The 15,265-nt window shown below is 42.6% G+C and overlaps 1 protein-coding gene across 1 annotated transcript in view; it reads left to right on the top strand.

Annotated features, from left to right (window-relative positions):
- Nucleotides 1–7,644: 7,644 nt before the first annotated feature.
- Nucleotides 7,645–15,265, top strand: part of MTMR7 (myotubularin related protein 7) — a 106,040-nt gene continuing 98,419 nt past the window's right edge. Inside the window, exon 1 of the mRNA XM_047716110.1 lies at nt 7,645–7,822. Within this exon, the coding sequence (XP_047572066.1) occupies nt 7,799–7,822 (24 nt within the window). The 5' untranslated portion in view covers nt 7,645–7,798. The remainder of the gene's footprint in view (nt 7,823–15,265) is intronic.

Here is a 15,265-nt window from a genome sequence, read left to right as displayed (position 1 = left end):
AATGCATTTATGACAAGACCAATGAATCCTGTGGACTTTCACCCATTTCTTATTTTTGCGTAACACTTTTTTTTTTTTTTTGGTGCAAAGAGATATTTTGCGGGATACTGTGAGAGTGAATAAGCATGAAGTAAGCCCAATGATAAGGTGCTGACAGAGGTATTATGGGGAGGAAAGATGAATTCATATTTAAAGTAAATTTATTCTATGGAGAAAAAATACCTACTCCTTCCGCAGTGGGAGGGGTTCACTATAATCAACCTACCACAGGTGGCAGGCTGTGCCACTAGGGATGGTGTCGCATAGGGTGAAGGAAGGGAGGGGTTGAGCCTCGGTCTCCCTGTGGGCAGACTGGGCACTCAGCGATGGTGGTACTCACATCAGAATCAGTGAGGGAAGGCCACGCTGCGGAATTCATATACAACCTTGATCCCTACCATGACGGTCACTCATACAGGAGTCTGTACAGTGGGCTCTGCCAAGGTTGGGAAGGTCTTGAATGACTGACAACAAATGAAATGGATCAACCTGTCCATATAATTATTGACAATGTCACAGTGTCACTGAATCAGATGTCCTATAGTATTTATATAGAACAGTAATATTTTCATACTTTGGGCTCATTCTGAGACATCAGTCCATAAATATTTCCTTAGTTCTCATTGCCAGTCTTCATTTTTTTTTCAAGTTCCTGACATTTGAGCAAATTGGTGGTCACAGGCCTTAAACTGGCATAGATCTGTACACCTAGCCATCTATCCTTTGAGGCATATGAAGTTCCCAGGAAAACTGCACAGAGCTCTGCCCACTGGAACAAGTGCCCTCCCCTCCACCCTTTGTGGTTGGAGGCCTGGGGGCTGGACAGGAAGTTACTGTTTTATGGGTACGGGGTTTTAGTGTCACAGATAAAGAGTTCTAGAAATGGATAGTAGTGATGATTGTACAACAATGTGAATGCACTTAACACCACTAAACTGTACACTTAAAAACGGTTAAGATTGTAAATTTTGAGTTATGTATATTTTACCAGATTTAAAAATAAACGAAACTTTTTAAAATGAGCACAAAGGCACTGTGGTGGGCCATGCAAGGGACCACATGTGGTTCCTCAACTGCAGCTTGCAGAGGCTCCGTACCAACCCCTATCTGCTGTGCATATGCATTGAGCACATCTGTATCTGCTGGGGTCAAAGGCTACCATGGTGGATGTGTTTCAACTACAACCCAAACCAGCTGGATGGCCCCACTCAGAGCTGGCAGGTCAGTAACACGTTAGAGCGAGAAGTGTTCGGCGTGCAAAGTAAAGCAAGATGCCTTTCACACTGGAGAAGCTATTTCAACTTCTGGAAAGTTAAAGCTATGTCCCAGACTATGGCTTCTCTCCAGAAACGTCACTGAGGTGGCAGGCCCCTGAGTTTTCCTAGAACGTATGCCTACCCTCAAGCGTGAGTGCCTTGCTTGGGCATCTAGGGCACCTCTATTTTCTGCTTATCGGGTCTAATCAGCACGATGTTGTCAGTGCAGTAGGCCAGCATGGTACTCCTGGGAGAGCAGACCAGTCAAGGTCCCCCGTGGACAAGTTGTGACAGAGATGCATAGAAGCATGCTTCTAGATGAAAACAAACTGCTTATGACAATCTCTGCTTATTGGACTGAAAAGACAAGAGCTATTTTGGAAGAGCTGCCTCTGGAGGGAAAACTAAAGTGCATTTTGAAACCTCAAATAATTTGACAGATAGGGACCATAGGAGCAAAGACATAGAGATAAGCCGGTACAAGATACAGAAAGTGATTAGTCCCCTAATTGACACATTCAAAAAAAGATCTGTGGAGCACCTTAGTGCCACAGACTGGCTCCTCTGAGTTTGTACAAGAGAAGGGCAGGATGTGGGCAGGCCTGAAATGACAGAATAAGGGAATGGTGTTGAATTCAGAAGGCAGCTGGAAACCCCTTGAAGGCTTGTCAGCTGAAGAGGGCCATGATTGAAGTGGCTTTTTACAAAGAGGAATCTGGCAGCAGAGCCTACCATTCCAGCCAGGACGAAGCAGTGAGACCTGAATTAGAGTCATGACTGGAGATTTAAGAATGGTGGAGGGATCCACTGAAGGAGTGCCTGCAGGGGAGGGAATCTCCATAGGTCTGCACATGGGGGCCCGAGACGGGCATAAGCAAAAAAAAACCCCGAGATTTTGAGCTTGAGTGATTGGGACCAACATGAGAAATTCTGAGGTCAAGAGGTGGCTCTGGTATTAGGTAGAAAGTAATAAGGTAGCTGGTATCATTAAGCTGAAGCATCTTGAGGGCAGGGGCTCTAACTGCTTTGGTTCATATTTTTATCCCCAGTTCTTGGCACAAGGTGAGCACTCAAAAAGTATTTGTTGCAAAATATGTGCCCAATCTCATTGAATTGTCACATCCATCCTGAGAAGGAGGTTAATTATTTACTATTTTTTTGCAATTGATTTTTTTTAAATTTGGAACCATTTAAGGCATATAAAGATATAGTAGATACAATAAACATCCATATAGAGAAAGATCTATTCCTTAGCCTGAGACACAAAGTAATACAGGTTTTATTATTATGCCCATCTTACAGCTGAGAAGCCTAAGGCCCAGTGTTTAGAAAACTGACTTAAGGTCACACAGCCTATACAGGCCAGAGCTGCGATAGGAAAATAGGCCTGTCCACCTCGAGAGCCCATGTTCTCAACCACATCTAGTTTGTGGCATTGGTGAAACCTCTGGGTGGAGGCACTCTGTGAGTGGGTAGAAACGTAATACATGAGGCAGAGAGAGAATTGAGGTTTAAAAATACTGATATGGGAATTATTCGCATCAAAGTGACAGTCAAAGGGATGGCCGTGGAAAGGCAATACACAGTCCTAAGTGGTCTAAGGACAGACTTGGATTTGAGCCATGTGCCTTCTTGGAAGGAGAACAAAATGTAAGAGACTATTTTAAAACCTTGCCTGTTCACAGAGTAGGTGCTGTTTTTATGAGCTCTCCAGTTTCCTTCTTAGTTCCTAGAGAAAGGGCAGAGCTGCCTGCCATCCACAGAGCGCTCACACTCTTTACCTGGGACAGGGCGAGGCCAAAGAAGGTGTCAATAGTTTGCATCATCCAGTGGATCAAAATGTGGAAGGGGAGGATGCTATGTTTTTTTTCTGCAGGTAGAACCCCCACTACAGCTCTGTTTCTGTTACACTGGGTATCTAATACATGTGTCTCTGAGACTGTGCCCTCCTCCACACATAACACGGACCATGGAGGTCTGATAGTGCTGAAGAGGACTGCATTGAGTTTGTAATTGTTAACAATACTATCCCCTGAGGAAACATTTTTTTTTGGTTTTCACTGTCAAATCAGAAGTTTTAGTTGCCTCAGGAGAAATGTAAGTATTCTGGAAAAAAAAAAAAGTCTTGCAAGTATTTGATAAGTAGCCAAATCTCCTCAGGCCACTGAAGATCACAAGATTTTGGGAAAGTTCCCAGTTAATATCAAGTTTTTGTTTAAAAATTCCTATAGCCATATTATTTACAATTAGAATATCTATGTGATAAAGATTTCTGAAGATGTTCCCCAGAAGTTTGGTAATATATAGTAGCGTAATATATAGTAATACATAGTAGCATACTTTAGGTCTTGGCATCTGACATATGTCTTTAGATCTCTTTAAGGACGTTTTCAACCCCCTTTAAAAATTTCAGAAACACAGAAGGTGGAGACAGGATATTATGCTGACTCTCTCTCTAATGTCAGGATAGGCTAGTCTAGGTACAAAACATAAATGCTTAAATCTCCGAGGCTTCATGTAACAACCATGACCACAAAATATGTGTTCTTTTCACTCAAAAGTATTGGCTGTGGCTCTTCAGAGTAACTGCTTTCCAAGTAATGACTTGGGCAAACAGTCTCTCTCTTCATTTCAATCTAATGCTGAATAGTTTCGGGTCTCAGTCACATCATATATTTAGAGTGAATTTTCCATCATAATTTTCTCTATAATCTTAAGATGTGATCTCCAAATATCAAGACAGGGAAGAAGGGGCATCTGGGAGGCTCAGTTGGTTAAGTGTCCACCTTTTGATTTCAGCTCAGGTCAGGATCTCAGGGTCATGAGTTCGAGCCCTGTATGGGGCTCCATGCTCAGTGGGGAGTCTGCTTGAGATTCTCTCTGTCCTTTTCCCTTGGCCCCACCCCCTACTTGTGCATGCTCTAGCTCTCTAAAATAAATAAAGCTTAAAAAAAAAAAAAAAAGACAGGACAGAGGAAGCTGAAAGACCTCACCCCCAAAATGATACATGTTACTTCTCACAATCTACTGGACAGAAATAGCCACATGGACCCAACCAACAGTAACAGGGTTGAAAAGTACAATCTCCTGTGTCCCCATGAAGAAGAGGAGAATTAAATAATGACGCATACAGTCATATCTCCCATTTTTACAAGGTAAAAACCCCTGAAAAATGAGACATTAATGATAAAATGAGGATAACTATATTGTGCCTTAGGGAAGAAGTAGACTGATGAATATGCAGGGCACTAGATCTTAATCCTACTGTCTGATATTTTGCTTGATGATGACCAGAATTTTGCTCTTCTACTTATTTTCCATCAAGGACTCACAAATACTGGAGAAAAATCGCCATTGGTCAACCCATTGGACAAAGGCTGACGTAGTACAAATCTAGGTGTTCATCCGTCTGTAATTACATAGGGTTTGTTTTTTTTTTAAAGATTTTATTTATTTATTTGACAGAGAGAGATCACAAATAGATGGAGAGGCAGGCAGAGAGAGAGAGAGAGGGAAGCAGGATCTCTGCCGAGCAGAGAACCCGATGCGGGACTCGATCCCAGGACCCTGAGATCATGACCTGAACCGAAGGCAGTGGCTTAACCCACTGAGCCACCCAGGCGCCCTACATAGGGTTTTAAGAGTAAGTTTTTTCTCCCTTTCTCACTTCTTGGTTCTGGGGCCAGATGGAGAGGTTTCTGCTTCTTGAAGACCCAGATGCAGCATTCACCAAATTTCCCATGGTTTGTTCTAGACACACCAAATATCAAACTTCAAGAACTAAGTCTATGATACCCATTATTTTCTGTATACTTAATATGGAAAATGCAGGAAGTGAATCAATCTCCCTGAGGCTCCTTTTGGCATTTCCACATGCTCTGTTGCCGTCTTTGTTGGTCTACTTTTCATTTCCTCGGTGTTGTCTGCATCACTAGTACGGAACTTGGAATCCTTCTCCCCTAAATCTCCTTTCAGTCTCCCAGCATCTGCTACAGCAACTTGTGTATGACCATTAGTTAATTAGTGTTAATTTTTTTAAAGTTTTTATTTTAATTCCAGTTAGTTTAACATAGTGTTATATTAGTTTCAAGTGTACAATGTAGGGATTCAACACTTCCATACAACACGCGGTGTTTATCACAACAGGTGCACTCCTTAATCCCCATTACTTGTTTCACCCATTCCCCCACCCACCTCCCCTCTGGTAACCACCGCTTTGTTCTCTATAGTCAAGAGGCTGTCCCTTGGTTTGTCTCTCTTTTTTTTTCCGCCCTTTCCTCACTGTTTTGTTTTTTTTAATTCTACATATGATTGAAATCATATGGTATTTGTCTTTCTCTGATTGACTGATTTCACTTAACATAATACTCTAACTCCATCCATGTTAGTGCAATTCATGTCAATGTTTCTTAAATAAATGAGTGGCTAGTTTCTTTTTTTGCCCTACTTAGAAGCAGCATAGTTAGCATTTCAGTGATGTACTCTATATTCCCTCAAGTCATTGCCCTCTAACCCTTGCTGCTTTGTTTAATCTCTTCTGCTGCAGGGAGTGGTGGTTCAGAGAAGCAGTGAAACTTGGAGATACGAGGCAGTGTAAGAAGAAAATGCTGAGTGCTGGCAAGGGTCAACACAGTTTCTGATCTAATAATCTGAATACTCACTGGGGCTGAGGGACGAGTTGGGGAGGTTGGGTTCTTCTGAGAATTGTTAGAGCAGACTAAAATGTCTACTTATAGAGATTTCTTTCCCTGTTATTTCATTTATAAATTTTTAAAAATATAAATTTATAAATTTATTATTAACATAGCTTGTTCTATGCTAATTTGCCCCAGTAATTTGAATGTAATTTTTGACTCATTTTAACCTAATGCTGATTTTATAGCTATGATAGTAGAAGATGGATTTCTGAACTAATCTGGAAAATTTTTCTTAAAATTAGACCATGTACATCGTTCAGATTTATGTCTTTTCATGTACCAGTTAGTGTTGTGAGTACTTAAAAAAAACTATGCTAATATGAAGGTCAGTGGTATGCAAAAATTACTCACCAGGTAAACTCTTGATTTCCATACCAGTAGAGGGATAGAAGAGCCCTGAAATCACATAATTCCAAGATTATTATCCCATTCAGAATGCAAACCCCAACACGAATACAGGATTCCTAATATTTATGGACTTGGAGATGGAAGCTCCCTTTAAGATCATTTAGGCAGGTATGCCTGGGTGGCTCAGTTGGTTGAGCATCTGCCTTTGGCTCGGGTCATGATCCCAGGGTCCTGGGATCGAGCCCCGCATCGGGCTCTTTCTCTGCTCGGGAGGGAGCCTGCTTCCCTTCCTCTCTCTCTGCCTGCCTCTCTGCCTACTTGTGATCTCTGTCTGTCAAATAAATAAATATTTTAAAAAATAAAATAAACAGTTATTTAGAAAGCTGCATTGTGCCTACCATACACTTAACAACAAGAGCTAAAAAAAAAAAAACAAACAAAAACAGAATCTCTACAATTAAAGAATTTACGATCCAATTAGAAAGAGAGATGAATAAAAGCTAGGGAAAAATTGAATGGATATTATTCTAAGAACTATGTACAGTCTTGTGAAATTTTAGTTATAATGGAAGGTTGTGCACTTAAGGTTGCAAGAAAAAAAGGTTGGGAGAGGTGGGTGGTGGCCTTTCTTCTCAGGCTTTCCCCCCATAGCGAGATATTAACAATAGCAACAACTACTCTTAATATCATGAATAGAAAAATGACACCTTATCATGGATGTTTTGTATCTTTACTTTCTAGTTCAGTTAGAGCTAAGTGAAGATGTTAGATGAGCACCCAACACGGTCCCAAGGGAAGGCATCTCTTCTAACAGTTAAGTGGCTGGTTGATGTGAGATTTCTGACTTAATAAAACACCTCCTAAGGCTCTAACACTGTTGCTATTATTGCCACCCTTATCCCAAATGCTGTGCCAGCTGCTCACGCGCTCAAACACACAGACATAGCCTCCTAGGCCGTCCAGGATGCAGAGTGCAAGTGGCAGCCTTTTTCCTGCCCCACCCTGAAGTCCCACCTATCCTGGGACGCTCTGGAAGGAAGCCCATCAATGGGCGGTGCGGAGCTGCGCGTACTCCCCAGCAATCCTCCAAGAGGCCACACCCAACACAAGGCCCCCATTGTGTCTTGGGGAACCGTAGCGTCACAGTATTACGCTGGCTGCCCCTCTTAAAGAAGAGCCAGCCGCTCTCAGCGACCCCAGCCAGGACTGGGCCGGGCGGCCTCACGCAGGGCAGGTGGCCGGAACACGGGGGCGCGCGCGCTCTAGGGCCACGCTGGAACCTCGGGCCCGCACGCCGGCCTCGCGCGGGCGCCTCCGCACCTGGAGGCGGAGCCAAGCCCTGTGGCCCGCCCGCTCCCGGGCGCGAAGCCCCCTCCCCGCGCCCCTCCCGCCGCGCTGCAGACGCGCGCAGGTGCGTGAGGCCGCGCCTGCCCAGGACCTTGCAGACGTGGGCCCACCATGGAGCACATCCGCACGCCCAAGGTTGGTGGTACCGGCGCGGGCGGAAGAGGGAGAGCGGGAGCTGGAGGAGGGATGCTGAGCCGGCGCGAGGCCCGGTTTCCCTGCGGGGCGCTGGCCGAGCCGGCATCGCGAGCCAGGGAGGAGGAGGCAGGGCTCGAGCATCTCCCGGTTCGCTGTGAGGCTGGTCTTTCTCTTGCTGCCTCACAGGCCTAGCTTTGGCTGTTGCCGGATCTAACCTCTTGTCCTTGAGAGCGCGCGTTGGACATAAGGGTGGATGGGAAGGAACCCCAATTGTCCGTTGAGTAATAGGGCTGCTGATAAGCTGATAAACGCTCCCTTCTGGTCTGGCACTAGGTTGCTGCTGCTGCAACCCGCTCCCTGACTGCCCCCCCTCCCCCAATTTTCTGTTGGCTGCTCTGAGCAGTTGAAAGAGAAAAAGCCTTCCTGATGACAGGTGCGAGGGAAGGAGTTACGTGCAGGTGGACTGAATCGGGCACTCCGGAAGCTTGTTGAATCTAAGGGCTCAGACCCACACAGTTCACCCTTTAGCTTCCCATCCTCAGGCTCTCAGCTGCAATGGACTTTCCACAGAGCATATGATCAATATTCGGTGTGGGGTGAACATTATTCTCAGTCCTTCCATCTTCTTGCCGTTTCCACCAGTTTTCGTTCATTGAGAAGGGTGCCGCTTTCAGATTCATCCGCTGGTGTGTCTGAAAACAGCACCAGCTTTTGCCACTCAACAAAAGCGGCGGGTGCCTGGTCATTCCAGATAAATGACACTGGAATCCTTGACGGCTGCACCAAACTTTCCCACTCATAGTTGCACTACTAAGGTAATTTAGAGTGAAAACGATGATCAGCAATTGTGTCTGACAAAAACCCTAAACTAGTGAAAGAATGTATTTCAAGCCGGTTGGCTGTCTCTCGTTACTACCACCATAGCTCCTTGTGTTTCCAGGATGATCTCACGTTCAAAATCTAGGCCCTTGATAGAGTTGAGTCAAAGCTGGGTCTGTGTGATCAGAATTTAGGGGGCTCCAGGGATCCCACTCTTTTCATGCAAGGGGGGAGAGGGAGGGCATCGCTTTGTTATAAGTCCAGTAAGAATTCATTCCTAAATTGTAGAATGGTTCCTAAGTACCTCTTGGTAGAAGCAGCTTTACAATGATCTCAGGTCAGTGGACGAATAATTCTTTTAGTTTGCTAGATAGTGTCAGTTCCAATAGTTAAATTTAAGTTGTATTGATTTTGCACTATGGAATTAAATTGTTGCTTTACTATTGGGAAATTGTAAACATAGAAGAGAGTGCCCTAAACCACAAGGTAGGCGGCTCAGAGCTTTCAGGATGTAAGTGGTGCTAAATAATTTATTCCGGAATGACAGATTTAACTCATGGATTCCCTTCGTCCTTGCCAAGGACATCTTTGTCGTGATAAATGGGGCCCTTTATAAAAATGATACCTGATGTGAAGGTCAATAGCAAGAGTGATAGAGTGACATGACACCATAGAATATGAGTATGGGGAGTAAAGGCCTTTTCCTTTCTATGTTCAAACTCTGTATGAACTACTTTCCTTTCTCTGTTCAAACTCTGTAAGCCATGTGTATAAACCTGAGCAGCAAACAATATTCTACTTATTCTTATAATTGGTTTTCGTGAACCAATTATATACTAAACTATACAGTTTAGTACTAAACTGTACTAAGCAGTTTAGTACCTCAAATCAGAAATCCCCTTCTATTAGGAAATGGAAAAAATGGGGGGAAATGGAGAATCGTCTGAAATGGCATTGGATTGAGGGTTATTAATATTTAGGATAACGCAGGTGGAAAAAATTAAATACAGAGATTGGGTGGATCAGATTAATTTACTCATTCATATCATTTCACAAGCCTTTGAGAACCTTTCATGAGTGAGGCTCTGTTAGGTTCTGGGATCTTGAAGCCTCAGGGAACTCCTTGTCTGGAAGGGGAGGCAGTTGTAAGTCTGGACAGAGATATATACAAGAGACAGTGGACGGAGGAGAGGATGGATGACAATGAGCTCAACTATAAAGGGTGAGGAAGTCTTCTTAAAGAAGAGTAGCATCTTGGGAGACAAACCATAAGAGACTTTTAATCTCAGAAAACAAACTGAGGGTTGCTGGGGGGTGGGAGGGTAGGGATAGGGTGGGCTGGGTGATGACATCAGGGAGGGTATGGGTTATGGTGAGTGCTTTGAAATGTGTTAAGCCTGATGATTCACAGACCTGTACCCCTGGGGCAAATAATACATTATATGTTAATAAAAATAATTTTAAACAAACAAAAAGAAGAGTAGAGTCTTAACGTGTAAGGAGTCAAGGAGGACCAGGAGCGCTTGAAACAGTTCTCTTGCAAACTGTGTCCGTGCGGTGTATTGTAAGGTATCATTACAACCTCAAAGATGCTGAAACCTTATGAGTGATAAAGATGGAAATGATGAAGTGATTGCTTGAGGCTAAACAACATCTCTTTTCATTTTGCATTTTTAGGTACAAAACTAATTTTCACAGTATAAATGAAAAATAGAACACGGCTACTTACAGAGTATATGTTGCGAAGTATATCATTAGTCGTGATTATATCCATCCTTCTGCTTTGTTTCCAGTATGCTCTGGGGGAGCTGGATAGGTAGTTTGCCTTAGATTTTATTATTCATGTCTTGGGCTATAAGGATATAAGGATATTCACAAATTTTGTTTTTCTGATCCACTGTGGGTTTGAAGTGATTATTTACTTTATGTATAAATATTATGTGGACGCAGGCTTTTACTTTAAGAGGAAAAGAAGTGCACACATATATACGTGTATGATGTACAGTTGCTTTGCTACTACAATGAAAGTCATTCATTTACTCTTTAGAAGCTGTATAATATTCATCACAGCCTCTGTGTTCTGCTTCTGTCTCTGGAGTGCAGTTTGAGACAGATGCACATGAATAATGTGGAATACTTTGTGCATATTTCTTTCTGTGTGTGTGTGTGCGTGTTTAACTGAAGCCTTTAACTGAGCATATGTTAAGCAGGGTGTTTCTCTCCCAGAATGGTTCCTTTATAGAAAAGAAATGTTCTGAGGATAAGCTAGTTTGTAGTTGGGTCAAAGTGAGGACACCAACCATTACCTGCACTCATCATAGTGAACTTTTGGGTTTTTACTTCTCTATCTGGATTTCTTTTTTAACCAGTCTGAAAGCTTGGTAGAAAGAAAATACCCTGTGAGAAGTGGGTTCAGTTATATAAAAAGACACTAGCCCTTTATCTGATATGTCATTTGCAAATATCTTCTCCCATTCTGTCAGTTGTCTTTTGGTTTTGTTCACTGTTTCCTTTGCTGTGCAAAAGCTTTTGATCTTGATAAAATCCCAAAAGTTCATTTTTGCCCTTGCTTCCCTTGCCTTTGGTGATGTTCCTAGGAAGATGTTGCTGCGGCTGACGTCGAAGAGGTTGCTGCCTGTGTTCTCCTCGAGGATTTTGATGGATTCCTTTCTCACATTGAGATCCTTCATCCATTTTGAGTCTATTTTCGTGTGTGGTGTAAGGAAATGATCCAATTTCATTTTTCTGCATGTGGCTGTCCAATTTTCCCAACACCATTTATTGAAGAGGCTGTCTTTTTTCCATTGGACATTCTTTCCTGCTTTGTCGAAGATGAGTTGACCATAGAGTTGAGGGTCTATTTCTGGGCTCTCTATTCTGTTCCATTGATCTATGTGTCTGTTTTTGTGCCAGTACCATGCTGTCTTGATGATGACAGCTTTGTAATAGAGCTTGAAGTCCGGAATTGTGATGCCACCAACTTTGGCTTTCTTTTTCAATATTCCTTTGGCTATTCGAGGTCTTTTCTGGTTCCATATGAATTTTAGGATTATTTGTTCCATTTCTTTGAAAAAAATGGATGGTACTTTGATAGGAATTGCATTAAATGTGTAGATTGCTTTAGGTAGCATAGACATTTTCACAATATTTATTCTTCCAATCCAGGAGCATGGAACATTTTTCCATTTCTTTGTGTCTTCTTCAATTTCTTTCATGAGTACTTTATAGTTTTCTGTGTATAGATGCTTAGCCTCTTTGGTTAGGTTTATTCCTAGGTATCTTATAGTTTTGGGTGCAATTGTAAATGGGATGGACTCTTTAATTTCTCTTTCTTCTGTCTTGTTGTTGGTGTAGAGAAATGCAACTGATTTCTGTGCATTGATTTTATATCCTGACACTTTACTGAATTCCTGTACAAGTTCTAGCAGTTTTGGAGTGGAGTCTTTTGGGTTTTCCACATATAGTATCATATCATCTGCAAAGAGTGATACTTTGACTTCTTCTTTGCCGATTTGGATGCCTTTAATTTCCTTTTGTTGTCTGATTGCTGAGGCTAGGACTTCTAGTACTATGTTGAATAGCAGTGGTGATAACGGACATCCCTGCCGTGTTCCTGACCTTAGCGGAAAAGCTTTCAGCAAACTCAACACCCAAAGAACAAATAATCCAATCAAGAAATGGGCAGAGGACATGAACAGACATTTCTGCAAAGAAGACATCCAGATGGCCAACAGACACATGAAAAAGTGCTCCATATCACTCGGCATCAGGGAAATACAAATCAAAACCACCATGAGATATCATCTCACACCAGTCAGAATGGCTAAAATTAACAAGTCAGGAAATGACAGATGCTGGCGAGGATGCGGAGAAAGGGGAACCCTCCTACACTGTTGGTGGGAATGCAAGCTGGTGCAACCACTCTGGAAAACAGCATGGAGGTTCCTCAAAATGTTGAAAATAGAACTACCCTATGACCCTGCAATTGCACTGCTGGGTATTTACCCTAAAGATACAAACGAGTGATCCGCAGGGGCACATGCACCCGAATGTTTATAGCAGCAATGTCTACAATAGCCAAACTATGGAAAGAACCTAGATGTCCATCTACAGACGAATGGATAAAGAAGATGTGGTATATATACACAATGGAATACTATGCAGCCATCAAAAGAAATGAAATCTTGCCATTTGTGACGACGTGGATGGAACTAGAGGGTATCATGCTTAGCGAAATAAGTCAATCGGAGAAAGACAACTATCATATGATCTCCCTGATATGAGGGAGAGAAGATGCAACATGGGGGGTTGAGGGGGTAGGAGAAGTGTAAATGAAACAAGATGGGATTGGGAGCGAGACAAACCATAAGTGACTCTTAATCTCACAAAACAAACTGAGGGTTGATGGGGGGAGGGCGTTGGGAGAGGGGGTGGGGTTATGGATATTGGGGAGGGTATGTGCTATGGTGAGTGTTGTGAAGTGTGTAAACCTGGCGATTCACAGACCTGTACCCCTGGGGATAAAAATATATGTTTATAAAGCTGTAAAAAAAAAAAAAAAAAAAGAAAAAAGAAAGGATGAATACCCAAGTTTTGTAGCAACATGGACGGGACTGGAAGAGATTATGCTGAGTGAAATAAGTCAAGCAGAGAGAGTCAATTATCATATGGTTTCACTTATTTGTGGAGCATAACAAATAGCATGGAGGACAAGGGGAGATGGAGAGGAGAAGGGAGTTGAGGGAAATTGGAAGGGGAGGTGAACCATGAGAGACTATGGACTCTGAAAAACGATCTGAGAATTTTGAAGGGGTGGGGGGTGGGAGATTGGGGGCACCAGGTGGTGGGTATTGTAGAGGGCACGGATTGCATAGAGCACTGGGTGTGGTGCAAAAATAATGAATATTGTTATGCTGAAAAAAAAAAAAAAAAAAAAAAAAAGACTGCAGGACTCCTGGACGTGGCTTGAAGTGTTTTGTAGGATTTGGTTTGTTACTGGACTGAAGCTAATGTGTCTAGAATCCTGGCTAAGTAATCTCTACTTTTTATGCTTTGATCTTTCTGGAAGGCTTCCCCCCGCCCCCACATCACTAAATTTTAGTTGTAAAATAGAATATGTGATGACTCCCAAACTGCAAAAATGACCTTGAAAATGTCTTCTTTTTCCATCTCATCCCCTTTGTCTGAGCCATTACTGGGCTAGCCTACTAATTAACTGGTAACTGTCCTCTTCACTCTTCTCTAACCCCTTCTGCACAGTGGGAGCCTGGGGATGCTTTTTTTTTTTTTTTTTTTAAGATTTTATTTATTTATTTGACAGAGAGAAATCACAAGTAGGCAGAGAGGCAGGCAGAGAGAGAGGAGGAAGCAGGCTCCCCGCTGAGCAGAAAGCCCGATGCGGGGCTCGAACCCAGGACCTGGGATCATGACCTGAGCCGAAGGCAGCGGCTCAACCCACTGAGCCACCCAGGCGCCCCCCTGGGGATGCTTTTAAGGCACAAGTTGATCATGTTACTGGTCTGCTGAAATTCTTGGATGGCTTCCCTTTTTTTTTTTATCTTTATTTTTAAAGATTTATTTATTTTAGAGAGAGAGTGTAAGGGCAGGGTGGTTGACGGAAGGAGAGGAAGAGAACATCTCAAGCAGATTCTGTGCTGAGTGCAGAGCCTGACACAGGGCTCAATCTCACAGCTCTGAGATCATGACTTGAGCTGAAATCAGGAGTCAGATGTCCTCTGGGTGGTTTCCCTTTGTACCTAGTATATAAAGTGAGAATGCTCAGAGTGGCCGTAAGGTCCTGGATAGACCAATTCCTCTTCACTTCCCCAGCCTCATTCTGTGACAGTCGTTTTCTTATAAACTACCCTCTGGTCACAGCTAGCCTTCATGTGTTTCTCTAATGTGAGTTCTTTTCTGTCCCAGGACTTTTGCACTGCTGTTACATCTGGGGGATAGACTCTTAGCCTCAGACCAGGCTAAAACTCATCTCTAGTTATAGACTAGATAGAAATTCCTCAGAGTGGTTGTTGCCCAGTTCCTCCTCTGAGTCAGGTTTGCCTGTTACATTGTATCACCAAATGTAATATTTCACCTTAGGCTCCTTGTTACAAGTTTAAGATTTATTTGAGTCATTGGTTAATGTCCAGCTCCCCTGCTAGATTAGGAGTCCTATGAAGGTGAGGATCATGTCTTACTCACTCTAACACAGTTTCTGGCCCAATTAAGCATCAGTATATAAATTAACAATTGAATAATAGGAGTGAGTTATTCTTGGTTTCAGTTCTTCTGTTTTTCCTATTTGCTTTAGTGAACCAGGCCTTGTGTGTTGTACCCATAACTAGGATAGTATTGTGAATCCTCTAATAGACTTAGTGTTGAATACCCATAGAGGTCAGTATATTATGTCATATATATATATATATAATATGTATTTTGTGATTATATGTAGTTTTAATGAGCTAGAATCCAAATTAACATGAAATTCACCATTTCAGTCATTTTATACAATTCATTGTTTGTTAGTGCATTTACAATGTTGTGCAACCATCACCAGTCTCTAATTAAGAACATTTTATCACCCACCAAAGAAACCCAGTGCCGATTAGTAGTCAGTCCTTGTTCCCC

Source organism: Lutra lutra, chromosome 2, assembly GCF_902655055.1.
Source record: "Lutra lutra chromosome 2, mLutLut1.2, whole genome shotgun sequence".
NCBI lineage: Eukaryota > Metazoa > Chordata > Mammalia > Carnivora > Mustelidae > Lutra > Lutra lutra.
The sequence above is the reverse complement of the archived record's forward strand: the minus strand, read 5'-3'. Positions and strand labels throughout refer to the sequence as shown.